Source organism: Akebia trifoliata, chromosome 7, assembly GCF_017979445.1.
Source record: "Akebia trifoliata isolate Shusen 1 chromosome 7, ASM1797944v1, whole genome shotgun sequence".
Taxonomy (NCBI): Eukaryota; Viridiplantae; Streptophyta; class Magnoliopsida; order Ranunculales; family Lardizabalaceae; genus Akebia; species Akebia trifoliata.
In genome coordinates, this window is record NC_141381.1 from 33,649,755 (window position 1) to 33,675,668 (window position 25,914).

General features: G+C 35.5%; 2 protein-coding genes across 2 annotated transcripts; both read right to left on the bottom strand.

Moving 5' to 3' along the window:
• Positions 1-241: 241 nt before the first annotated feature.
• Positions 242-6,650, bottom strand: LOC147399297 (nucleolar essential protein-like protein). The gene is made up of 7 exons (XM_086448804.1): positions 6,279-6,650; positions 6,016-6,108; positions 5,630-5,774; positions 5,240-5,350; positions 5,076-5,158; positions 4,882-4,939; positions 242-551 (listed from the first exon to the last, which is right to left on the bottom strand). Exons 1-7 carry the CDS (start codon positions 6,525-6,527, stop codon positions 472-474), a joined length of 819 nt encoding a protein of 272 aa, XP_086304930.1. The 5' UTR covers positions 6,528-6,650; the 3' UTR covers positions 242-471.
• A 5,150-nt stretch (positions 6,651-11,800) lies between these two features.
• Positions 11,801-17,562, bottom strand: PHO1;H1 (EXS (ERD1/XPR1/SYG1) family protein). Its single transcript, XM_086448805.1, is given in 15 exon segments — positions 11,801-12,117; positions 12,236-12,372; positions 12,875-13,153; positions 13,283-13,435; positions 13,570-13,614; positions 13,849-13,953; positions 14,119-14,368; positions 14,488-14,608; positions 14,994-15,123; positions 15,403-15,474; positions 15,563-15,611; positions 15,729-16,137; positions 16,833-16,988; positions 16,991-17,132; positions 17,236-17,562. Coding segments are annotated over 15 exon segments (2,361 nt in total). The 5' UTR covers positions 17,458-17,562; the 3' UTR covers positions 11,801-12,026.
• Between the last annotated feature and the right edge of the window lie 8,352 nt (positions 17,563-25,914).

The following is a 25,914-nucleotide window of genomic DNA, read 5'->3' on the forward strand; positions in this document are numbered from 1 at the left end:
ATCAAAACAGGTGGACCAAGAGGTGCAAATTCAGTTCCTACATTGTACCCTAGGGATTGTCTCCTTCCAACCAAAACAGATGTTTGTTTAATCACAAAAAATTGTCTTCCTAAAATTTGCCTGAGATTGGAATGAGATGAGTAGAATGAGGACTGCATAGTGCTTTGGTTTTGCCATTGGGCCAATCTGCTTCTAAGTATATGAAATATGCTTTAATTGTTAGCCAAAACACTAAAAAAGATTAGTGAAAAAAAAAATCCATCTTAATAGTGAACAAAATTTTGACATTCTCAGACTATCTACTACTGCAGCAGAAAGCTACCACTGAATTGAGCTATCCTCTTAATAGATAGACACTCTTGCTTATAGTCAGCAGATGGACATTTAACAGCCTGGAGAACATATAATTCCCTTAATATATTGTGTTTTGAATTTCCAACTACCAATCAAAGAGAAGAAAAATAAAGTGGGTCACAGGATCTTCCATTTTTGCTCCAATGCGTTGCAGATCCTCCCTATACAACAAGCAGCACTCAGTGGATAACCTGATACTGCAAAACAAGAAAGAAAAGAGAACCCAGAATCATGACTTAAGTTCTAGTACCACCCAATAGGTAACTTGTAATTGGGTTCAGAACATATGCCAGCCGTTTTGGACACAGGAAATAAAAATACACAGAAACAAGAGAAAGTAACCCATGAATGTTGAACTAACTTAAAACAGGGAAAAAATCTTTCTTTAAGTGTGTCTAAAATGAGATCAAAGATGGTTGGATATCTTATCATATCATATACTTGCAGGTGTCTAGGCAAGATTAGAGTTGATCAAAATAGTCCATAGGTTTTCACATGAGAGAATTCATAATGAATGATAAATGATATCTTTATCCCTGGGTTCTAATCCTCGGTTTGTAGTGGGGGGGCACCCAAGGTCTGGGTTCAAGCTCCAACTGGATCCTTGGGACCAGTAAGTTCCATCAATAACCTAGCATTCAATCTCCAACTGGATCCTTGGGACCAGTAAGTTCCATCAGTAACCTAGCATTCAATCTCCCAGGCATAAATTGCACCTCTTTGGCAAATTTCTCATTTGCAGCAAAAGTGCAATTCAGGTTTCTAAGTTATATGATTTAGCAATGCAGAATGTCTAAACCTATAAACTCCCCACTTCTATTTTCTGGTAAAATCTCCTTAACACCTCTTCTTTGAGGATAAGGGGCAGATGGGAGTGACATTTTGACATCCATCCTATAACTGTTACTACAGTCTTGTTTGCAAGGTGATCTGGTGCGCCTTTTTTCAATGGAAGACTTCATCGCACTAAAAAAGATTACAAAAAGAGAACCCCTCGAACAGAGGATGAGAAGGCCATCCAAAGAACTGCACCAGAAAACAAATTAGCAACAAACTTCAATCATCTTGGGGCGGATAGGATAGAAGATCTTAGACCCATCAGTTTGGTTAGCTCGGTTTACAAGATTATATCCAAAGTGTTAGCGAGCCGGTTGAAGAAAATTCTTCCTAGTTTGATTGGTGAGGAGCAAGGGGCTTTCGTTAAGGGTAGGCAAATTTTAGATGGAGTTTTGATAGCTAATGAGTGTCTGGATTCTAGGATTAAGAATAAGGAAGGGGGAATGATAGGGAAAATTGATCTTCAAAAGGCTTATGATCATGTGAACTGGGATTTCTTAGAGTACATGATGGGTAGGATGGGTTTCGGAGAGAGGTGGATCAGTTGGATAATGAAATGTGTCACAACAGTGTCTTTTTCGATTCTTGTCAATGGGAGTCCGGCAGGTTTTTTTAGGGGTTCAAAAGGATTGAGGCAAGGGGACCCTTTATCTCCGTTCTTGTTTCTCATTATAGCTGAAGCCTTGGGTAGACTTTTTACAAGAGCGGTTGATATAGGCAAGCTTTCGGGGTTCAGAGTGAAAGATGGTCCTTTGATTTCTCACCTTCAATTTGCGGACGACACACTAGTTTTTTTGGAGTACTCGAGGGATCAGGTGAGGGCGCTTCGTGTTTTACTGTGCTGCTTTGAGGCAATGTCAGGTTTACACATAAACCTGCACAAGAGTAAGCTCTACGGGGTAGGTGAGGAAACAAATATTCACTTGTTGGCCACGATGTTGGGTTGTGGGTATGATACCTTGCCCACGACATATTTGGGATTACCTTTGGGAGCACCTTATAATAGTATCAAAATTTGGGATGGGGTGTTTGAGAGACTGGAGAAAAGGTTGAGCACTTGGAAGTCCAATTATTTGTCGAAAGGAGGGAAGGTTACTTTGATCAAAAGCACTTTAATGAGTATTCCAGTTTACTTCCTATCGCTTTTTACACTCCCAAGATCCGTCGAAATTAGGATGGAAAGGCTCATGAGAAATTTCTTGTGGAACGACAGGAATGGCATGAGAAAGTATCATTTGGTCAAATGGAAAATTGTTTGCATGCCCAAAAAGAGCGGGGGGTTGGGAATTAGGGGCCTTAGATTAGCTAATAGAGCGCTGTTAGGAAAATGGCTTTGGAGATTCGGTGAGGAAAGGAGCAGTTTGTGGAGAAAGGTTATTAAGGCCAAGTATGGGGAGAAAAGGTTAGGTTGGTATAGTGGTGTGTCTAGAGATTCATATGGGTGCAGTGTTTGGAAAGGGGTTCTTAAAGGGAGTGAAGATTTCGAAGGAGGGATTAGATTTAAAGCGGGTTCGGGAGATAGAATTAGATTTTGGGAGGATAGTTGGTGCGGTACATCGCCTCTGGCAACTCAATTTCCGTCTCTGTACACTTGTTCTATTAAGAAGAACCGCTCTATTCAGCAGTGTTTGGTTCGCAACGAGTCTGGCCTTACTTGAGACTTGGGATTCAGGAGAAACTTTAATGACTGGGAGTTAACTCAGGTGACATCTCTCCTTGATCTTCTACATACGTCTAACCTCAACGACAACGAACAGGATAAGTGGGAATGGACAAGGGCTAAGGATTTGAGATTTTCTGTCAGGTCTTTCTTTAAATGGCTTTCTTTCGAAGCTGAGCGACCCTTATTGGGCTCAATCACTTGGTCCAGGTTAGTTCCGTCTAAAATATCTTTTTTTGTTTGGTTGGCCGCCCTTGGTAAGATTCTTACGTTGGATAATTTGATTGTGCGGGGTTGGATCATTCCCAATGGCTGTCCATTATGCTTGAGTGATGGAGAATCTGTTGATCATACTTTAGTCCATTGTTCTTTTTCTTATAATATTTGGTCAATCTTCCTTGGTATGTTCGGTATGAACTGGGTCCTCCCTCGTAAGTTTTCTTCGGTGTTAGTTGAATGGACCAATAACGCTTTCCACATCAGAAAAAGGATCCTATGGGCTATGCTTCCCTCGGCTATTGCTTGGGGAGTCTGGAACGAGAGAAACAACAGAGTGTTCAACAACAAGAGCAGTACCACTCGTGCAAGATTCTTGGAAATTTGGGTCTGTTATACATTTGGTCGAAGCAGAATATAGAGTTCGCGGGGACTACCTTCGACGATTTTGTTTTTAGATGGGACTCTTTATGTAATCAATGATGTTGTTTTTGTTTTTTTGTTTTTTCTTTGATTTGCTGCTTTTTGCTTGTTGTTTGTTCTTGAGGCTCTCTCGGCCTCTCTCTTTGTAGTTCTCCTTCTTTTGCTCAATACATTATACTTTTCAAAAAAAAACAAACTTCAATCATCTTAACAACAAAATGAAGATCAGACAGGATATACAACTTCCATCAAGACAATATGAAATCTCATCAAACACAAACTCCTCAAAAAAGACCCTTTTGAACTTGTCACAAACCTTTGACCTTTGAAATAGGGGAGGTTTGATATTTAAAATCACAGCAGGGAAAGCCAAGCTCTAGCAATTCTCTTTCCAAATTCGTCAAGAAGTTGCAAGGCAAGATAATCCATAAGATACAACCTCTAGTTTAAAAGCATAACCATACCATGTATAGGAAAGATCGAGCACACCAATAAACATGAGAAAGGGAAAAGAAGTGCACCAAATATGACTTAAAAGGGGGTAATAGAGTAAAAGGTGACTCCATTTCTCAGTATTGACTTCTGTGCTCTTCTTGAAAAAGCATAAAGTTACAAGCAAACTGCTCTTGTCCACGAAATGTATCCAAACAAAACGAGCAAAGAAGAGTATATGAGAAATCCCAATTTAGTGATTGCCACCTAGTCACTAAGAGGAGGTGAAACATATCATTTTAGAATGAAACTATTGCAGACGTAGCAAGAAAAAGTCAGACCTTGTCCATGCCTTGATAGAGAGCTTAAATAATATTTTGGAAAAAATTCATAAAAGATCGTAGAAGCAAACATAGATTTGTTATTATTATTATTTTTTTTTATGAATAAAATAATTTTTATTAATGGGGGCGGTCGAGATGTCCTGGAACCCCAAAGGATAACCAAGTGGACAAAAGAAAAAGGAAACTAACAAAACAACACCTCCATATAGTTACAAACTACCAATACGGTTGCAAGTGAACTATTTAATTTACTTTGTGAACCCCAAAATTAGCATTAACTGTTTAATTAGCTTAGCACCTACCTTATGGGCATAGACCGAAAGAATTTCAATCAGGGAAACTCACTGTGAAAGTCGCAATACAAATATAGTAATGAAAAATATATTAACCTTTTATAGTAACCATCTTTAATCCGCAATGCGTTCTTTAAAAAAAAAAAAAACTCACATGTAACACGATGAGGAATAAAGCAGATAAATCTTTTCTATATTACCAAATGAAGATAAGTATGGATTCTAGAATCTACGACAATCAATTAATTTATATTAAGAAAATTTTACAAATATTTCTATGATAAAAATCAGATAAAACCTGTTTAAATGAAAGGGAACTCACCTGAAATAAAATCATCTGCATATTCCTTATCAATTTTCCCATGGGACATTGCACCAACCTGAAAATACACCATATGAGATTAGATACATGTTTCAATCAGTTATGCAGTCGTAATAAACAAGCACTAATGGAATAATAAACCCAAGAAAAGATGAGACAATGGAAATGTTAAAAAAAAAAAATTCGAAACTTACAATAAAAACAAGGTTCACGTCATCGCTAGCAGCAGCAACATAGTCCCGTAACTGAACCAACTTGTCCGAACTATAAGAGAGGCCTGAAATGCCAGCAAGATAGTTTCTCATCTCTAATGTTACTAAATAAAACAGAAAGAGTTGCAGAATTATCAAATGTTCACCTATTTTACGTGAGTTGACAGGTAAATGTCGAGTTACTGGGTTCTTAATCACACGCAAAAGTTTTTCACGCTTGCTAGTGGCACTTATACTCAGCTTTTGGAGCAGCTGCACTGTGATGATAGTTAAGAAAGAGACATTATTGGCATTATACAGACATTTTACACTTATAAAAAAAATGAAAGAAAATATTGAATAGCCAAGTCCCAAAATTTTCTCCACAATTGCTGTGAAATGACAAAATCATCCCTGTTATATATCACCTCGATTTATTTTCAGGGGCACAAAAAGGGGTTACCCTATTCACTAATTGTATGATTAAGTGTAACACAACCTCATTTCCAAGTATCAAAACATTCCAAAGAGAAATGGATGTAAATTAATAAACTTACACATAATGCCACAAAACCTCTTAAACGTTCTTGGCATTCGAACATGTGGTTTAACTTCAAAGAGAACCCCTTTCTCGGTTCTAACGTAAAGGGCTTGTAATCTCCCTGCCTTATTAAGTGGGCTATCTAATATCGCGAGGAGAGCCTGAAAACATAAACACTTACAATCATGATTCATGCAAAACCAATTCTATACTATAAAAGCTTAAACTTTGAGCAAAGGGCTTAGCTTCTAGGATTCGAAATTAAATATTTCGAGTAATTAAGGGTCTGTTTGGATAGACAGATTTGAATATTAAGTTTTCACAATAGAATAAAAAGCCAAAAAACATTTTCCCAAAATCAGGAAAAGTGAAAACACCACCAAAACTAAGAAATTTACCAACCTGGTGAACAATGTCGGGCCTATAATCATTAGGGTTTCGATTATGTTTCCGGAGGAAATTGGCGTGATCATCCGAGTTCAAAATCTGGTAGGTCTGAACACAAAAACAATAAAAGAAAGAACAATTTAAGTTGCAGAGTCTTAAAGAAGAAACCCAATTAAAATCTCACGTAGTAGCCCAACAGAGAGAAGCAAAAGACAAAAAAAGAAACCCTAAAGTTGATGAGAGTTGCAGAAGCAAGAGAAAACCCTAGAGTGTTTTACCTTCCCGACTTTGGCAACTTCCAAAGAAGCCCTTTCGAGAACGAAGATGACACCAGACTTTGACTTTTGGTCAGAGGGTACAATTGGAATTCCGGGTAATTCATCTACGGCGTCCTCTGCTTTCTTCTTGTCGTCGTCTTCTTCTTCTCCAAGTGTTGTCGTTTCTTCTTCTTCTTCTTCTTCTCCTACATCGTCTGCTTCGTCTCTCTTCTTTCGCTTTAGACCCTTTACTGCATATGGCCGTACCATCGCTGTGTGTGTGTGTGTGTGTGTGGAGCAGAACAAGCAGCTTAGAGTATATTTTTTTCTTCTCTACAATGGCTGACAACTAAAATTAGGGTTGAACGCAGAAGAGACAGCGATATGCCAAGGATTCCCAACAAAAGTCGTATCCCCAGCAAAACTTATACAAATCCCTAGATTTCGCTGATCTCTAGGAAATCTTGTTTTTCCCTCTTATGTCAACCGTCCGTTCGATGGAGAGTCCAAATGTTGACTTGTCGATGGGTCGTCCACTTATATGTTAGAATCTTTTACCAGGCAGACCTCAGATTCAAGTATTATTTATAGAAACTCTCCTCGAACCTTATTTTTGTTAAAGAAATTAACGAACGAATTCTCCCTTTTAAAGTTATTTACTTTTTAATTAGGACATAAAATGGATCGGACCCAGGTTAAATCCAAGCATATCCATATTTACATCCTGATAAAATATTCATATCTAAACCCGTTTGGATCTATCACGGATCATACTAATTAAAAGGGGTCAGGCCAAGATTTTCTTGTAGTAGGGGCAAATCATATTTAATGATACACCTGAAGAGCTTGAAGATGAATGATTCGGGAGAGAAATTCAAAGGTTTTTTTTTTTTTTTCCCCTATCAGAAGCTGAAAAAAAGGATATATAAGTCATTTCCAATTAGTCTATGAGAAAAGACTCATGTCAAGAGGCAATATCATCTCCCAAAAATTGTTGGGGTGTGTGTGTGTGTCCAAATGGGAATCCAACTTTGAAGCGGCCAGTCCGCTTCAAATTTGGAAGGAATCCTCTTCCTTACAAGACACGAGGACAATCTGAATTTATTTTACGCTCTTGCATTTCTGTGAAAATTGGATACACCTCCTTCAACGTGCCATGTGTAATAAATTTTGAGGCGGGCTGGCCGCTTCAAAGTTTTTTAAGGCAAATGGGCCATGTAATTAGTTCAAAATATAAGGGCATCCCAAATTAAAAGCATGAAGCAAGGTGTCTAAAATGTTCAAAAAGGTTTTGTGGGGGTGCAATTGCCCTTACTAACTCCTTACTAGTTCTGCCCCTGCTAACTAAGACCATATCTGAACCGGTCAAGTAGATCAATTGGATTAGTTTGAATTGCATTTTACAATAGAAACATCCCTAAATTCTGGGTCAGGTTGGGTAATATCAGGTTAAGAGACCCCTAAATCATATTTAACCCCTTTATTTTTATTTTTATTTTTATTTTTCTACTCCAACGATTCAAATCCACTAAATTTGATTTTTGTACCACTCAAATTTTGAGGTCAATCTAACTATTTTGTGCACTATTTTTTAATGACAAAATTACTCCTCTCCGCATCAATAATTACAATCATAAAGCTGGTGTCTACAAACTTAGTTGGTAAAGTCTTTGGGTGATAATATTGATAATATCGGAGACCTGGGTTCAATTCCCGTCAGCACTGAGTTACTAAGCTTATTAAAATTAGGTTTACTAAAAAATAAAATCAATCAAAAATAATAACTACAGTCGTAATGGAATCATTGTTTCAAAATTTGTCGAAGATCAAAACAACTCAGGTACTCTGTCACGATTTTGGTAGCTTTTGGTCAAGATAGTCAGTGTAAATCTTCCATCACATTGACTCAACGAAGACCTAAGATGACGCAATATTAAGAAAAATTATAATTATAAAAAAATGTACAAATTAATCTATTTTTAAATGAGTTTATCAATAATTTAGAGATTATTTTTATGAATAAATTAAAGCAAACATAATAGGTGTGAACAACGATTTCACATAGTATGATGATTAGCATGGCAAAGTTTGCCACCCTCAAAAGATGAATCAGACTATGCTGCGTGCGGGGTTACTTGATTACTTCAAAGTGATTTTGAAGATAGTCGTATTGACGAAATTCAATACTCGTATCAGGGAAATCCTGTAGGCATGTATGAGTTTCTAAACACTTGGGTTCTCTAAATTTTAATTCATGAATACAAGCTTATATAAGTTTATTACATAATTCATCCCATCAAGAATACATGTCCTTTTGTAAATAAGGTAGGGGAGAGAAAATCCTAAGTTGTTGATTTATCAAACTTGGATTGATTGTGATTGGAAACGCTGTTAATCAACTATCAAGGTGATGTTTGAAATTAATGAGGAATGCATTCTGACATTCAAGTGCCATCCATATATTTGCAAAGAAAAACCATGTAAGAGGTGGTATTAAGCCACTAGAGAAGCTGTTTTTTTTGTTGAAAAGTATAATATATTGCAACGAAGAGAACAAAATACAAGGAGGCCGAGGAAGTCTCACAAAGCAAAAGAAAGAAAAGAACTAAACAACATCACTGGTTACATAACAAAGGCCATCTAAAAACAAAATTAGCAAAAGAATTTCTTGCGAACTCAATGTTTTGCTTAGACCAAAGGTATAATAATCCCAAGATTTCCAAGAACCCTGCCTGTGAGCTTCTAATCTTGTCATTGAACACCATGTTATTTCTCTCGTTCCAAATCCCCCAAGCAATAGTCGAAGGAAACATAGCCCACAAGTAACGTTTTTTGGTGTGAAAGACATTACTGGTCCACTCATCCAACAACGAGGAAAACTTACGAGGAGGGACCCGATCAATACCAAATAAACCAAGGAACTTTGACCATATATTATAGGAAAATGAACAATGAATTAAAATATGATCAACAGATTCCCCTTCCGACAAACAAAGTGGACAACAGTTGCGGGTGATCCAACCCCGAGCAATTAAGTTATCTATTGTAAGAATCCTTCCAAAGGAAGCCAACCAAACAAAGAAGGAGATTTTTGAGGGCACTGACCTGGACCAAATGATGGAGCTTGAGATGGCTCGCTCTGCAAGAGGAGTGAGCCATTTATTGAACGACCTAACAGAGAATCTCGAATCCTTCGCTCTCGTCCATTCCCACCTATCCTGAACACTTTCGCTAAGGTGAAACGTATGCAGGAGATCAAGGAAAGATGTAACCTCAGTTAGCTCTCAATCATTAAAATTTCTCCTGAATCCTAAATCCCAAGTAGGACTAGACTCGTTGCGAATCACACACTGCTGGATTGAATAATTCTTCTTAACAGAACAGGCATATAAAGACGGGAATTGAGACGCTAGAGACGATGTGCCGCACCAAGTATCTTCCCAAAATCGAATTTTGTCCCCCACCCCTACTTTAAATCTAATCCCTTGCTCAAAATCCGTACTAACTTTCAGAATCCCTTTCCAAACACTACACCCATACGAAGCTTTAGTCTCGCTGCTATACCATCCTAGACCCCTCTCCCCATATTTAGCCTTAATAACCTTCCTCCACAAACTACCCCTCTCCTCTCCAAACCTCCAAAGCCATTTACCTAAAAGCGCTCTATTGGCTAGTCTAAGACCCCTTATGCCTAGACCCCCGTTCTTCTTGGGCATACAAATCGTCTTCCATCTAATTAAATAATACTTCTTCCTACCACCCTTGTCATTCCACAGAAAATTCCTCATGAGTCTTTCCAACTTAATTTCGACGGACCTTGGGAGCGTGAATAGGGATAGAAAGTAAATTGGGATACTCGTTAACGTACTTTTAATCAAAGTTACTTTCCTCCTTTCGACAAATAATTAGCCTTCCACGTACTCAACCTTTTTTCCAACCTCTTAATCATGCCATCCCAGATTTTGGTACTATTGTACGGTGCTCCCAACGGTAAGCCCAAATACAAAGTGGGCAAGGTATCATACCCACAACCAAGTGTTGTGGCTATCAAATGAATATCCTCTACCCCACCCACCCCAAAAAATTTACTTTTCTGAAGGTTCGTATGTAATCCTGACATAGCCTCAAAGCAACACAATAACACACGGAGCACCCTCACTTGATCCCTCAAATACTCCAAAAAAACTAGGGTGTCATCTGCAAATTGAAGGTGAAAAATCAAAGGACCATCATTCACCATAAATCCCGAAAGCTTACCTATAACGACCGCTCTTCTAAACAATCTCCCTAGAGCTTCACCCACAATGAGAAACAAAAATGGAGATAAAGGGTCCCCTTGCCTCAACCCTCTAAAAAAACCAACCGGACTCCCGTTGACTAGAATCGAGTAAGACACTGTAGTAACACATTTCATTATCTAACTTATCCACCTCGAGCCAAAACCCATCCTCTTCATCATATACTCTAAGAACTCCCAACTCACATTGTCATAAGCCTTTTGCAAATCGATTTTTCCTATCAACCCCTTTTCCTTGTTTTTTATCCTTGAATCTAGACATTCATTAGCCATCAATACCCTATCTAAAATTTGTTTATCCTTGATAAAAGCCCCTTGCTCATCCCCAATAAGGGTAGGGATAACTGTTTTCAATTGCGACGCTAGCACTTTGGGTATGATCTTATACACCGAACCCACCAAACTAATAGGTCTGAAATCTCCTTGCTTGTCCGCCCCGACTCTCTTAGGGATCAAAGCCACAAAAGTACTATTAAAACTATAATCCAGTCGGTTCCTTTCTTGCAGTTCCTTGATGACCTCCATAAAATCTCTCGCAACGATATCCAAACAATGTTTGAAAAACTCCATATTAAATCCATCCGGTCTCGACGACTTATCCCCACTCATAGTAGACAGAACTGATCTAACCTCCTCCTTACCTATTGGTCTTTCCAACTACTCCCTATTTTCCTGATTCAAAGAATTAAAGTCTAAATTGTCTGGCTTCGGTCTCAAGGGTTCCTTTTCCTTATACAGGTCACTGTAGAAACTCACCACCCCTTCCCTAATTTTCTCTTCTCCTTCCACCATGATACCATTGATGTAGAGTTTGTCAATCTGATTACTTATTCTTTGGAAGTTGGCAACTTTGTGAATTTTTTTTGTATTCTTATCCCCTTCTTTCAATCATTTGACTCTCGATTTTTGTTTTCAACTTATCTCCTCCATAAACGCCACTAGAGAAGTTGTTATTTCTCCTCTATGTAAATAATTGATTTTTTGGAAAGGCATTTGCTCGACTTTGTGCCCTGATACCGTACACGATTTTTGTTATGTGTGGATAATCTTTTAATGTCATGACCCGAAGAGGCGTCCTAATCACTTTTTTTTGTACATAATAATGATTAATTACGTCAAATTCCACCATGTGCTAGGAAGATTAATCAAGAAACATTTTTCAGTTTCAACCAGGACTTGGATTGGTCAATTCTTGTGATGGATAAGAGAAAAATACAATTTAATAAAGAAGGCGCAGAGAAAAAAATATTGTAAACGAAGGCATTAACTAGGCATTTATGCCTTGATGATGTTTAATGAATCCCTCCCATAAACTTGTTGAAGGAATTTTGTATACATGTATGAATTCTGATAACCAACAATGAAAACGTTGGCATACTTGTTGTTACATCAACTTCCACAAGAAAGTCTAAGTGCAATGAATGTCGTCAGCGTATAGACCTTCTATAAGCAACCAGCAATGAAGGGTGTCGTCAATCTTCATCGTCAACTTCATGGAAAGGTAGAGGAACAGTTTGGACTGCCCTAAACTTGCCAGCATTATTTAGATGTTCATTTTCCAACCTGGATCATAAAAACCTTCTGTTGTAAAGCAATGGGGAGGCCTAATGATGAAACTAAGAACAAAATTAAGAAAGTTGACCAGTAAAATTAATGCTAGACAAACCCCATTTTTCTTTACCTGTAGAAATTCCATTGCCCACGTCGGATTACTTCAAGGGAAGCTAAGAAAAACCCAGTTACTCTGTAATCAAGGCTCCCAAAGTTGTAGTGAAGAACAGTTTGTAGCCAAGCAAGCCTAAGAATAAGGTTCAAACCCTGAAAGACATACCAAATTTTAATGAAGATGATAACTTTTAATCGTGCACTTTATGTTTGGCATATAAGCCAATGGACATTACTATGACTTTGATAGGCCTCGCGATTGCAGTTAGTGGCTAGATTGTCGTATTAATTTTCCATCTAAAAATGGAATCATTTGATCAATTTATTTTTCGCCTTTTTTTTCTAAATCATTACGTTATCGGAACAGCCAATTGATCGCCGGGTTAGGGGAATCTACTGAGTTTGACATTTGTGCTGTGATTGATTCAAGATATGGCTCATTGATTCAAAAGATAGGATTGATTGGCATTTGTTACCAACTGATTGGCATTTGTTACCAACTGCACCAAAACTCTGGTTCAAGAACTTTTCAGCGAAAAGTGAAATGAAGATGGCCTCTGAGTCCTCCAAACTCGAAACTTAATTAAGAGGATGAGGACGATCTTATGGGTTAACATAACAAGCATGACAGAGGGATGAATATAGAGAAATATACCATGGAGAAGTAGTAAATGATCTTTCGTCGAAGCATTAATTCATTCCTAAGCCATGGGTTTTTTGAGTTAAACTGAAGCAACCCCCAATCCTTTACGAAGTCCCAGTACAATTGATAAACAGTTGCACCACTCGACATCACAATGACTAGACATAGCCAGCCAATGCTCCGTTCCTTTTCGTAAGCCACTTTGGCGCCGGCTGCCAACATCGCAGACACATACTTCCCCAAGTTGACTAGATGGCTTGTCTGTCCTTCATCGAACCACCTCCTTGCACACTACATTCCCAATTAAGAAAAATTTCCCCCATTAGAAGAGGCAGGTTTATCATTCCTTTTATATAAATTCCTTTTATATAAGAGAAGGAATCCGAATAATTTAAGTAGAGATCTATGTAATAAACAGACCTGCATTGCCCTCCAGTAATAAGGCAGGAACGAAACAGCATAAGCGAGATCCCTGTAATGGGTGGTCTTCATGCAGAATCCATAGTCTTGAGTTTTGTAGCTCCCAGTTATGTAGTAACATGCCACATACTCCAGACTACGAAGCATCGGCACCTATATTATGAGTGATACACACTAATCAATATCAATAAATAGTATATTATTTAATGAAACTAACTGAAAATTTTGATAAATCTTTTGAAAAAGAAGCAAATATGTAACTTGGGAACAAAGATGCTTTAGCCTACCTGACTACAGAGCTGATCAGCCATGAAGAAGTCCAGCATGACCACCTGCACGTGCGATAAAATTAATAATTGATATTCAGACTTGGTATTTCTACTTTAGTTTATCTTAGTAACATGACTTTTGTTTATTGGACAATGGTGCAGTATTAATTTGACCTCTGTATGTTTGTTGTTTGAGCCTCTCAAGCCCTCTGATCATGATTTGAGGGTGAGGTGTGGGTCACCATTTGGTTAGAATCACTTCTTATAGACTTATAATAGTTTCAGAGATGATCATACCTTGTATAGAGGTGCTAATATGATATTCCTTATCACCCTGAGAAAACGATAGCGGCTTGATTGATAGAAAATGTTGAAAGGGCACACGAGCAACATTAAGAAGAGCTGTATACAGAACAAATATGAAATTTTAGCTGTTTTTATCATCTTTTTTTTTTTATTATTCCTATTTCTTCCTATGATTGATGCACAAGAACATTGATATGAGCTGTCCACTAATGGGCCAACTCTTCGATTGGAAATATATAAACCCTAAGATGGCAGACTTACCAATAGCAAAAGGCCAGGAATTGCTTGAATTTGAGTTGAAGAATGCCCTTTTGCAATGAGGGACAAGTGAACAAACATGATCCCCACCACCAGAGTCATCGATGCGGTACAGATCAAGAAGACATCTCTGTATTTAAGCTCTTTGGTGGGTGCCAGTTCAAAGATGAAGCTGTAGTTTATTCGAGCTTTTCGCCACATAAAAATGTTACACCCATACAGAAAGAAATGCAGAAACATCAAGCTGAACATGCTGGAAACAGGATTGCAAAAGTGTCACAAAGATACAGCATTAGTAATTTGTTAAAATTGTTAGATTACATAAGGCAGTGACCCATATTTAGTTAGTAAGAAAGTGAGTGAGATTCTTGCCTAAGTACAGGGTATACAGTTTCCATGTATACAGTATCGGACTGACGTGTGTACATCCCTGCAATGTGTGCCATGATGACATACCCGGCGAAGAGCGCAATGAAGCATCCAGTGAAGAGGCCTGATCAGGAAAAACAACAATTCTTAAGTCATCTCAGCCCATGTGGTTCAACCTAGCAAACCCAGTTCTACACAGGGAGAGCTAACTAGTGCTATAGCTTTTTCATGGTGACAATGCAAGTGGGCTTTTAAATATCAAACAATGTGTGGTCAGGTTTGGGCCACACATGATAAGGTCTAGCATGGACTCCTCTAGCTTTATAATCCATCATGAATCTGAACCAGGTTTCAGCTTTTTTAGGCAAAGCTCTCATCTAAAAGGAATAATTCAGATAGGAGTCCTTAGAAACATATAAATGAGTTCTTTCTCACTAAACACAAATATTTAATTTAGATATCATAATTCTTACTATGCTGATTATAAATATTTGGATGAAGATAATTACCGATGAAGAAGGTCTTGGAATGGGATTCTTTACACTGATTTGGTTTAAGGTATTTCATGGCCTTTCTTCGGTCATCTTGGGCGAAGTGTTTAACAAACAGCTCCTCAACTTCATCTGCTAATTTGATCACCTGTAATTAGTGAAACTAATTAGGAGGTTTATATGGTTCTTATAATTTAAGATAAAATGTTTTGCTAAGTGCAGTACAAGACATGCATATCTGAGTTAGATCCGCGCCAATCTAATACCACCGAGACTCATGGCTTGACAATATTGGGATGTGGGGTGCAACATGTCCCATCACATGTCATCAGGGGATACCCCACATCCCAAGGCCCTCAAGTCAGGAACCACACACACACACATGCGCACACAAATACATAAAGGGAAGGGAATAAAAGGTATTCACCTTATCAGAGCTGTTGAAATATGAACTCTCTACCACTTTGAGATAAATGGGCAGAACTTGTTTCTCTGTGACCTGAGTGATCCACCAAAGAAATTTCAGTTTATCCATTAAAGCAAACCAAAAGTTTCCAAGAGCATAAGAAATTATCCCTTTCACTTACTTTGTCAAATTTTTTCAATATCTTTACAAAAGCAAGCATGTTCAAGTTCCTGAAATATCATAGCACCACAATGTAACATACAAGAAAATATTAGAAGCCTATCTTTCTTACATTTTTTAGTTTAAAAAAATAAAGTTTAAGAAAGCCTCAAGTCTAAATGTGATACCTATAAGTTTTGAGGTAACCCAACCCTTTATAGAGCTCAATGAGAGCTCCTTTAATCATCTTCTTGGCATGGTGCAGCTTTGTTTTGTTGATGCTTAGCTTACTTCCTTCAGGGCCGCATTTCTTTGACTGATTAACATAATCCTCCCAAACAAAGGAAGTGAGCGCCGAGAGAGTCCGGGAGGGTGTGGTTAGGGGGACATTTATCTTCACATTTTTTCCCTGGTAATTAATTACCCGACCTGATAGGGTCCTCATTTTTCCTTCCTCTCTTTTTATCTTCATTGATTTTTCTATCTCATTAGATCTTGGGGAGTCTGAGAATTGCAAATCAGTATTTCTCTCACAATCACATGTGGAGTTGTCTTGAAGTTGTTCTTGGTCTATTATGTCCGTAATGGATTCTTCCTCTTTAGCAAAAAAAAGGAGACTAAGTCAGAATTCATCGATATCCAACCATTGGAGAAAGAAAGAGAAAACCATTCATGACTTTAACATAAATGACCCACATTTTGTATGATATATATATATATCTCATAATGCCATGAGAATAAGAATTATATATGCTCAAAAATCATCAGCCACACACCGGTGTTTGGATGGTGTTCAATGAGGCATCCATGGGACCCAAAACTATGTTAAACTTATTATTGTCCTATAATCTTCAAATATTTATTACTAACTTGCATATAGGGTCTCTTTGTTTGTAGATAAATATTTTCTCAGCAAATAATTTTCTTGCAAACCATTTTCATGAGCGGATATAAGAAAACATTTACTATGATTGAAGGGAAAATTAATTTGGTTCTGCACGATATGGAGAATCAATTTCCCGACAGATGTCAAACTTGTTTTCCTTTTTTTTTTCTTTTTCCATCCCAACAAGCAAATAGATCCATATGTTGAATGTAATGTGGTTGAGAAATATGTGCCTCTTTTTGGTCTAATAAGAGGGAAATTGTTGGTTATATATGAAAGAAAGAAAAAGAGTGGATTGGTGGAGAATTATGAGAAAACCTTTAATACGACTCCTGAGGAGATACTAAAATAAGAGATTTTATCTTAGCTAATAAGAATATTGAAATTACATGAGTAAGAACCATACCACAAGAAATGGTGCATGAAATGGATGCATCCTCCTTCGAGCCGTGGGATGAAGCATTTTGCTCAGGCTGTTGCTTTAGTGTATTTTTAAGCTCAATAAGAATCCCCATCTGTTTCTTTAATGTCTCTCCTCTCTCAATAAACTCTTTCTCTTTGCCTTGTAAAACTGATTCACTTTGTTAAGCTGAAGATCCAGTCGTGTGAAAAAATCTTTAGCGGCATCGGTATCTGCGAATTGTTCGAGCAATTCAGTCTCATACAAGTCCCCCTTACTAGCTGATGAAGCAAGCTTCTTATGAACCTAAGCAATACAACATAAAACCAAATTAAAGATACTACATTAATTAAAAAAAATCTCTATAAACATGAAGAAATATGTTGAGAGAGAGAAATAGTGTGTGTACTTGAATGACTCCATGATCTCTATGTTGATGGCCAAACAAAGAAAACTTTCTTAAAGGAGAGAAGAGTGAATTGGGTATGGATCCTTGATGATGCTTGTTGGGTATGTTGTTGTTTAGAAGATGGATTTTATTGAGGTCTTTCTTGAGTTGCCAGTAATCAACAAAGGCTTCTTTCCATTCAGGAATAAGCTGACCTTCAAACTGCTTAGAGAACTTCACCATTTTTTTCTCTCTTTTATTTATTTATTTTATGTTTTTTTCAAGAGAATTTAACACAAGTGAGTGTGTTTAGGCCTTGTGTGATATTTGGTGGGTTTCAATTGAAGCTGATGATCAAATTATTTATGGGAGGTGAAGAGGAAAGCGATTGATGTCGCACGTATCGATGCTCGACAGCACATACTGTAATATCCTTTACACTTAAATTATCCTTTGCCACTTACACTTGTAAGGAATAGTGGCTAGGTTCCCCGGAAACTGACCCACATACCAACGCCGGAGGTGATTACTCCCTGCCCAACATGTTTTCATGAACATTTGAAAAGGTGGGAATTTAAAGTTAGTGGGAGTGGGACCAAATCCATTTCAAAATATATCAAAATACCCTTTGTTGGGGGCATTTTTGAAAAACTGGCAAAGTATCTTTGTTTCTTCTGTGGTGCTTGAGATTTACTATGATACCCCTTTTTTTTTTTTTTTTACTTTTCTCAATTTATACTGGTTTAGAGCTGGTGATATTTTAGTCATTTGTTAATTTAATATGTTAAATCATATTTATTGTCCAAAAAAAGCACACAAACCTCACATCTTATTAGACCAGCTTGATTCCACTAGAATGAGGATAACAAAGTTATCAATTATTGTATCCCACCCAAAGAGCCATTTAACTTAGGACTACAACAAATTATTATCATTATTATTATTATTATGGAAAACCATTTTATTAGCTATATATAGTCAGAGACCACATGTCATATAGTTGGCCAAAAACATACATAATATTTATTATCATTGAAATGTTTTACATATATATTACCAACCAACTCATCGATCAAGACCAATTTATCTTATTGTTGAGGATCCCAAAGTTTGAAATTGTTTTTTCTTTTTTTCTTTTTCTTATTTATCGTGGGTATCCTCATTTTTCAGGTGACACTAATCCCATAGTCACACACACTACTTCCTCGAAAAGTCTTACATGCAACTGGTTGAGTCGAGGTCAACCGGATCCTGAAAGGTGACCCTAAGGAATTCATTGCTTTGTGGGGTTTCAAACACTTGACCTACCCTTTTCAAGGAGCTTATGAAGACTTGGATGTAAGAGGTAGATCCATGGCTTAGTTGATTGATATTTTGCAATGCGGCTTTCGGTTCGTCTGAAGTCCAAGATAGTTAAGACTTTTGAAAACCTACGAACAAGACCTTAATTAAATTATGGTAAATGATATAGTATTAAATACATGATGCAATGTAATAGTGTATATATATATATATATATATATATATATATATATATATATATATATATATATATATATTTCATTTTTTTGATGGAGATTATTAGTAAAGATTTTCCTTTTGATAACACTTTTGGACTGTAGCACATCCATTAGGTGGCCCCACCATTTTTTATGGAGGACATGTGGTATGTGAGGTATCAATTTTATTTGTGTAATATCCCCCATTAATTAATTTATTGAAAGTTCAATTCAACCTTGAAATAATGATCGAATATTTTACCTGTCTCTTTCTTTTTTCTTTTTAATTTAGTTATGTATTTTCTTGTATTTTGGCCAGTAAGCTTAAAATATAAATAGTAAATAATTGGCATATCTGTAGATGATTAATCGAATTCTATTATCTTGAGGTTTTTCAAAATCAACTAAGGATAATCGAGAATTGAACGTCACATTTCAGAATAAATACCTTATTATTCTTAATAATGTAACCCACTACAGTAGTAGGAGGATTCGAAGATTGATTCTTTTATTCCTTCCCTCCAACTTGTCAAATTGAAATGAAATTTCCACAACTTCAACACCTCAAAGTTTGAAATCAAAATCCATTTGTTCTGCCTATAGGGCCGTCAATGGAAGAAGTTGGATGTGATTGGATCAATTTGGAACCAATGTGGTAAGGGACCCGACCCATAACTGACTTGATAGAATCTGATCGGGTTTTTATTGGATATCAATATTAGGATCCAAATTTGATCCCATAATAACAATCCGAATGGGTTCAATCCAATTTCTCTTGATATATTTAAATAAAATATGTAGTATAATTTTTCATATTTTATCCAATTTTTCTCTCGACATGGTTGATTCAAAATCGATTTGATAGATTATCAACTTATAAAATCGGATCCAAACCCAAACTCTTTATCAAAATCAAAAGTTATCGGATTCAACGGGATTCCTAGTCTGATACGATCCATTAAGTTTTTACATGTTAACCTAATGAGTAGAAATCAATATATAATGAGAAAAAAAGAATTTTAAATTGTAGGTCTAGCAAAGCAAAGGGTAGGCCAAAACATAAACTTTGATTGGTGAGTGGAACACAAAGACTGTAACATGTGGCATTTAAGGGAGACACGGAGTTGTAAGTTAGTGATATAAATCCCTTTTCAGAGTCTCTCCATGTTTTAGCTTTTTTTTTTGTTCCTCATGGATGGATAGCAACATGAAACATTATGATAGAGGAAAATTGACATCGTCAATAAGGTGAAGGTGGAGGTGGCTGACTCAAAGATACGCTTTTCTTTTCATACAGTCCATCCAACTTCTCAATTCCTTAGATTCGATATCTTAAATTCTTTTATGCATTATTTCTCCTTTCATGTATTCTCTTCTCCTTATAAATAATATAGCACTTTAATTACATTAAATTAGATTTATTATAATTGGGCATCTTTTTGATAATATTATCTGTCCAATCAACCATTTCAAGTCATGGATAATGAAATATAAGGTCATCCTTGATCTGTGACACGATCGAACTTCTGACATTTTAATTTATATATCGGATAAAGTAGTTTTTCAAAAAATGAAAAATGAAAAATTAGCATCTTGTCTAAGCTGTTTTATATGGAATTACTACTATATAAATCATTATTTGAAATTATTTCTCTTTGAATCACTTCTATAAGAACTAGGGGTGCAACTCGGATCGGTTTGTGGCTAAATCGGAATCGAATCAATATAGGTCGATTCCACTAAATAAGAATCAAAACTGAAAATCGAAATGCCAATAAAATCGAACCAAACCAAACCAAACTAAGGTTGTTTTGGTTCAGTTTGGTTTCATGGGTTACCAATATCCTATACCCTTAGTTGAAAAAGACATTTTTAATAAAAACAAATAAATAATAAACAATATATATATATAATCATTAATCTATTCATTAACAAAATTATTAATTTATCCATAAAAAAATCATTAATCTATATCCTAAGTCCTCAAATAATTCATATAATTGAATAAATTTATTCATTTATTTTATAAGGTTCGATTCTATAGAAACCTTGAATTGGACCTGAATTAAATTGATCGGTTCTCCATTTTCTAAACTTGGAACTAAATCACAACTTGTTCCAAACTAACCCAAAACTATTGGTTTGGTTCTGTTCTCAGCTTGAACCATACCAAGTTGCACCCTTAATAAGAACGTTGATTGTGAGACTAATCGTTTCATGACAATGTTCAACAAAGAGCTTTTATTTAGGGTTTAGAAGTCCTTTTGAAAGATTTCTATGAATATAGAATTTCAATCATCCACTCAAAGATTTTTTTAAATGTTTTAAAATCATTCAAGATTAATTATTTTGGTCATTAGTTGAAAACTATGGATATATTTTTGTTTTAAGAATCCATTCATCTATTTGGATTTCTTCAAAAGTTGGTGTAAAATAATTTCGGTTTTTGACATGCTTTTGGACCCTGGATTTTACAAGAATCTTGAAAATGATTTATGTTAAAGTATAATTTGTCTTTGATAATCACTAAGTGAGTATTTAAGTCTCATAAACCACTAAAAATAATATATTATAAATGAATCCCGATTGTATGCACTTAGGGTTGAGGATTGAAACCCTCTTCCCACACTCCAATACATGCCACGTAAGTCATAGTCAAAGGAATTAGCGCCTAAAACATTTTCTTTTAAATTTTTTTTTGGATTACGACTTACGTTGCATGTCGGAGAAGGGCTTCAATTCTCCACCATGGGTGCGTAGGATCCGTACTCATTATAAATTATAAGTATGAAATAGAGTAGGTTAGACATGAGATTCATTCCTAAAATTGCTTAATTTTTTAAATGTTTGAAGTGAAATCCATTGTATATGATATGGTTGGTTTTGTTGACTTAGGATCTATGACTCAAGAAATAACATACGATTTTGACTGCGCAAAGCACACATCCAATGATTGAGATTTTTGAATTATTTTTTTTCTGAAAGAATATCTTTTTGGGAACATGTTTTTCCACGTGGACTTTTAGGTACGAATCATGAGCTTCGTTTTATAGTACATCACCCAATGGCAAGCCCGAAAATGGTAGTCTGAGTCGGATGGCATTGTTGGGTGCGCACTTCCGGCTAGCCTACGCGCCTCCCTCCCTCTCTCTACTACTTTTTTTTTTTTTTTTCTTAATTTCCCAGCTTCTTTAAGGTTCAATGTGGTTGGACGCTTTTCCATCCAACGACCAATGATATGGCCAAATATGGTTACATAGAAAAAGAAACAAGTTGTCAATTTTCTTAAATACATGTGGCATAATTTTACAGATCATCGGATGCTTTTGTGTCTAATATCATCATTGATTACTACAATTGTCTTTTTTAGATTTTTGTTCTAGGTAACTTTCTTGGAAAAATATGATTTGATGGTATTTGATTGTGATATTCAACAGAGTAGTCAAAATCATTTTCTTAAAGGGAGAACAATTTTCCTACTTTAGCAGGAAAATATTCTCTTGGAAAATGTTTTTTGTTAGGGTAATAAGATCCCAATCCCAGCCATAAAAACCAACTCTCTTTGATAAGAAAGAAAACAAATAAAGATGCGATATTTCACAAAATGCTAAGTATTTTAGATCTGATTAAACGAATCTTATTCCTCCATTCTACCAACCACAAAAAATATATATGAAAGAAAGGAAAAAAAGAATAAAGAATTTTGGGATCATTCCATTGATCCGATACTATTCAAATAAATGGCCATATTTATATATATATATATATATATATAAATCATTAAAGTTTAATTGCTTCTAAAGAAATCAAATTCCATTCTTCAAATACACCCCCCAAGATGATATACTAATATAAGGTAATGTTCTTAGTATGCAAAGATTGATTCGAAGAATACGATTCTAGATTTGGATTCCAAGAAATTTCATTCTCTAAATTGTAATTAAGTGCACCCATCAAAATAGAATATCCATACCCACTTTAGTTAAAGAAAATACATGTTGCCTACCACTTTCAAATTAATGCATCAAAATCCTTTGGCCCTTTTATCTTCCCTAAACTTATCCAAATATAGCCCTTGAAATTACTTCATTGAATTAGCATATTCTCCTTAATTTGGATTTGTAGTTAGCTTGTCTTTAGTAGTACATTAGACCTTAACCGTCAGTCCTGGATTTTCTCAAGTATATGCTCTACTTTGCATCTTTCAACCGTGACCATTCCATGGTTTTTGGGGGATATTCTGATGCTTTGGTACACATATGTGTCTGAGAAATAACATGCCACAATCCAAAATTAAAAAAGAAGATCGTATAGAGAGGATCTCTATAATCTTTGATAGAACAAACTAGTACAATTAATATGCTGCGTTTCTTCTTTAATTATATCCAATTAATTTATCACAATTCGGTACAACAGGCTAGGAACAAATTGACAAACTTCACACCATCACAATTTGTCTTAAAGGGCAATTTGATTAAATCCTTAATTTATCCCACCAAAGTTTTGAGTTACTAATGCATGTTGTTTGAAAAATGTTTAAATAAGTTATCCCCATTAGCTAAATTATTTTATTTTATATAATATTTGAAGGGGTGGATATGCTTTAAATTACTTGTTGTAGGCATTTAAGTGTGCAAGTGGGTGCAATCTAGGTAGATATTTGACAATTCATACCAAGAGCTGCTAAGATAAACCATCCACAATATTTACGTGTGTTGGAGGGAAGTCGGGAAAGATTGAGTTTCTTTAAAGTGCTTACAAGAGCATAATTCCTTCCACAAATGACATATAGCTCGAGCACAAGTAGCCTCCAATATTACTTTTGGAGGTTTAATGTCCGTACTTTGCCTATCAAGGTTGATCGAATGAAATCAACTAGGTAAAAAAGACCAATTGGAGTTCATGAATTTACAATCAGAAAAAAAAAAAAAAAAATACAGTTATTGCTAGTTCTTTGATGATATCATATGAATTGGTGTGCTGTTAGTAAAAGTTGGTGGGGGCAATTAATATTATCTCTCATTTTAAAAGTATATAAGATTTTGGAGGATTTAATATATAATTGAGTCATTCTCTACCTCATGATCATTATCATACAAAGTTTATTTCTAACATATCTAACTATATAATAATGTTAGTAAATTAGAGAATTTCTACTGCCATATCAATTTTATTTTATTTTTTTACTTATAACACACCTATCTTTCATTTCAAATGATTTACCCGAGATGGTCATTCTCTAATTTTGAAGATCACACCTAATTCTATTTTATTTTTCTTCTTCTTTTCTCAAAGTGGATAAGGACCAAACTCCATTTTATTCTTCTTTTTGCAGAAGTTTCTTGTTCCCCAAACATCTTATCAAAAGAGAGTTTGTTGGTGTGTTATTAAAAAAAAAGTTAGGGTAGGTGAGAAAAAATTCCCTTGTTAATAAGGGTAATTAAGTTGAATGTTGCACACTAAGGAATATAGTAAAGTAATGATCATTATTATCTACCATATCCCATTAAGACTTTCCTCTGAAAGATGTCATGGTGATGATTCCATTTGAATTGATCATGATTAGCTCTTTGAGGCATTGTAATCTTCCCTTCATTTCCTATGTTATTCAATCTGTCACATGGGCTGCTTATTAATATGGGCAAATCTGATTTATTGCTTAGGCCCTTAAAAGATAAGCCAAGAAGATTAGAAAAAACCATACCTGAAGTCTCCCCCACATTAAACATATCTCTTTGCTTATTGAACATAGAAACACTCCATCCTCCCATTTAGTGCTGCAAGTGGAGATTACATTAGTATAACACTTATCCAATTGTTAAAGTGTCCACTAAATAACTATACTGTCTTATTTATTTAACTAACTTTATAAGCCATCATGCCAAAAAAAGCAAAAAAAAAAATTAGTATTTTTCATTTTCATTGAATCTCTTTTGCCTATAACTTGCTAATTACATATATAGTAGATATGTATCAACCGTACTAAGCTTTTTATTTTATTTTATCCTAATCATCTTCAATCCATTCAGAACTTAAGATCATGAAGATGATGATGGGAATTAAGATAATAGTGGTGATCATAATCATAATTATGCTGATTATGATGAAAATGATAATGAATGATGTTGATGATGTGATGATGGGTATAATGATGATTGATGGTGGTGGCAGTGATCATGATGATGATCATAATCATAATTATGATGACAATGACATTGAATGATGATAATGATTGCATCATCATCACTACCATGATCAATATCATACAAGAGATTGATTTTTGAGGAGTTGGTCATCTAGGACATTCTTCATTAATCTACAGGAGAAGATTATGGTCAAGGTGACTGTTATCAGTTTTAAATCATTGGAGTTTCTAAATATTTCAATTTGGAGGGGCATTTAATACAAATTGTAAAAGTTAATTTAAAAGAGACACGTTTTATAAGATGGTTTTTTAAAATGGAAATATAATTTAAGAGGTATTTCAGGTATTTTATTAAGCAATATTTCAAAATGCATTTGGGAGGTTGAGTTTTGATAAAGTGTGACTTTTACGGTCTGAACTCCTTGTGAGGGAACTTTTAGAAAGTAGATCGAATAGAGAATTTATACATTGGTATGCAAATCAGACCATTAATGGTATCTGATCATAGTGCAACAACACTTTTAGAAAGTAGATTGAATAGAGAATTTTTTTTTTTAATTATAAGTAAAATAAAGTAAAACTTATCGATTTGTCCCTTTTGAATTTACCTTTGGTCTTGTATAGAGAGATAAAGAAGAAATACAACAAACATAGAAAATAAACAACACAGAAAAAATTCTTGCAAACTAACATTAAAAGTAATCCCCACATTTTAAATGAAAATTAAATTTGAATTTGAGGGTGAGATTGGAAGTGTGTTGTATGGGCCAAAGTGCCTTTTTGGTCTTGAAATTTTGCTTAGTGTAAGTTGATCGGAAATACTAGTTGTTCAATGAACTTATGTTGAATTAATGATCAAACTATATATGGTACACCGAGACAATTGACTATACAATTTTTTTTCTATTTGTAGTCGAGTTCTTTAATTGTGTTCCTTTCACTGATTAGCATTCTTAGGTATTCATGAGTGCTCGTGGAAATCCATCTAAATTCTATTTGGATGTCGTCTCACTTCATATCTCACATAAGTGCTTTTATCACGGATGTCCCGTACGT

Coding starts and splice junctions, on each gene's coding strand:
- LOC147399297 (XM_086448804.1), bottom strand. CDS start 6,527: ATGGTACGGCCATATGCAGTAAAGGGTCTAAAGCGAAAGAAGAGAGAC. Junction 6,109..6,278: donor AAGTTGCCAAAGTCGGGAAG/GTAAAACACTCT, acceptor TTTTGTGTTCAG/ACCTACCAGATTTTGAACTC. Junction 5,775..6,015: donor GGCCCGACATTGTTCACCAG/GTTGGTAAATTT, acceptor TTATGTTTTCAG/GCTCTCCTCGCGATATTAGA.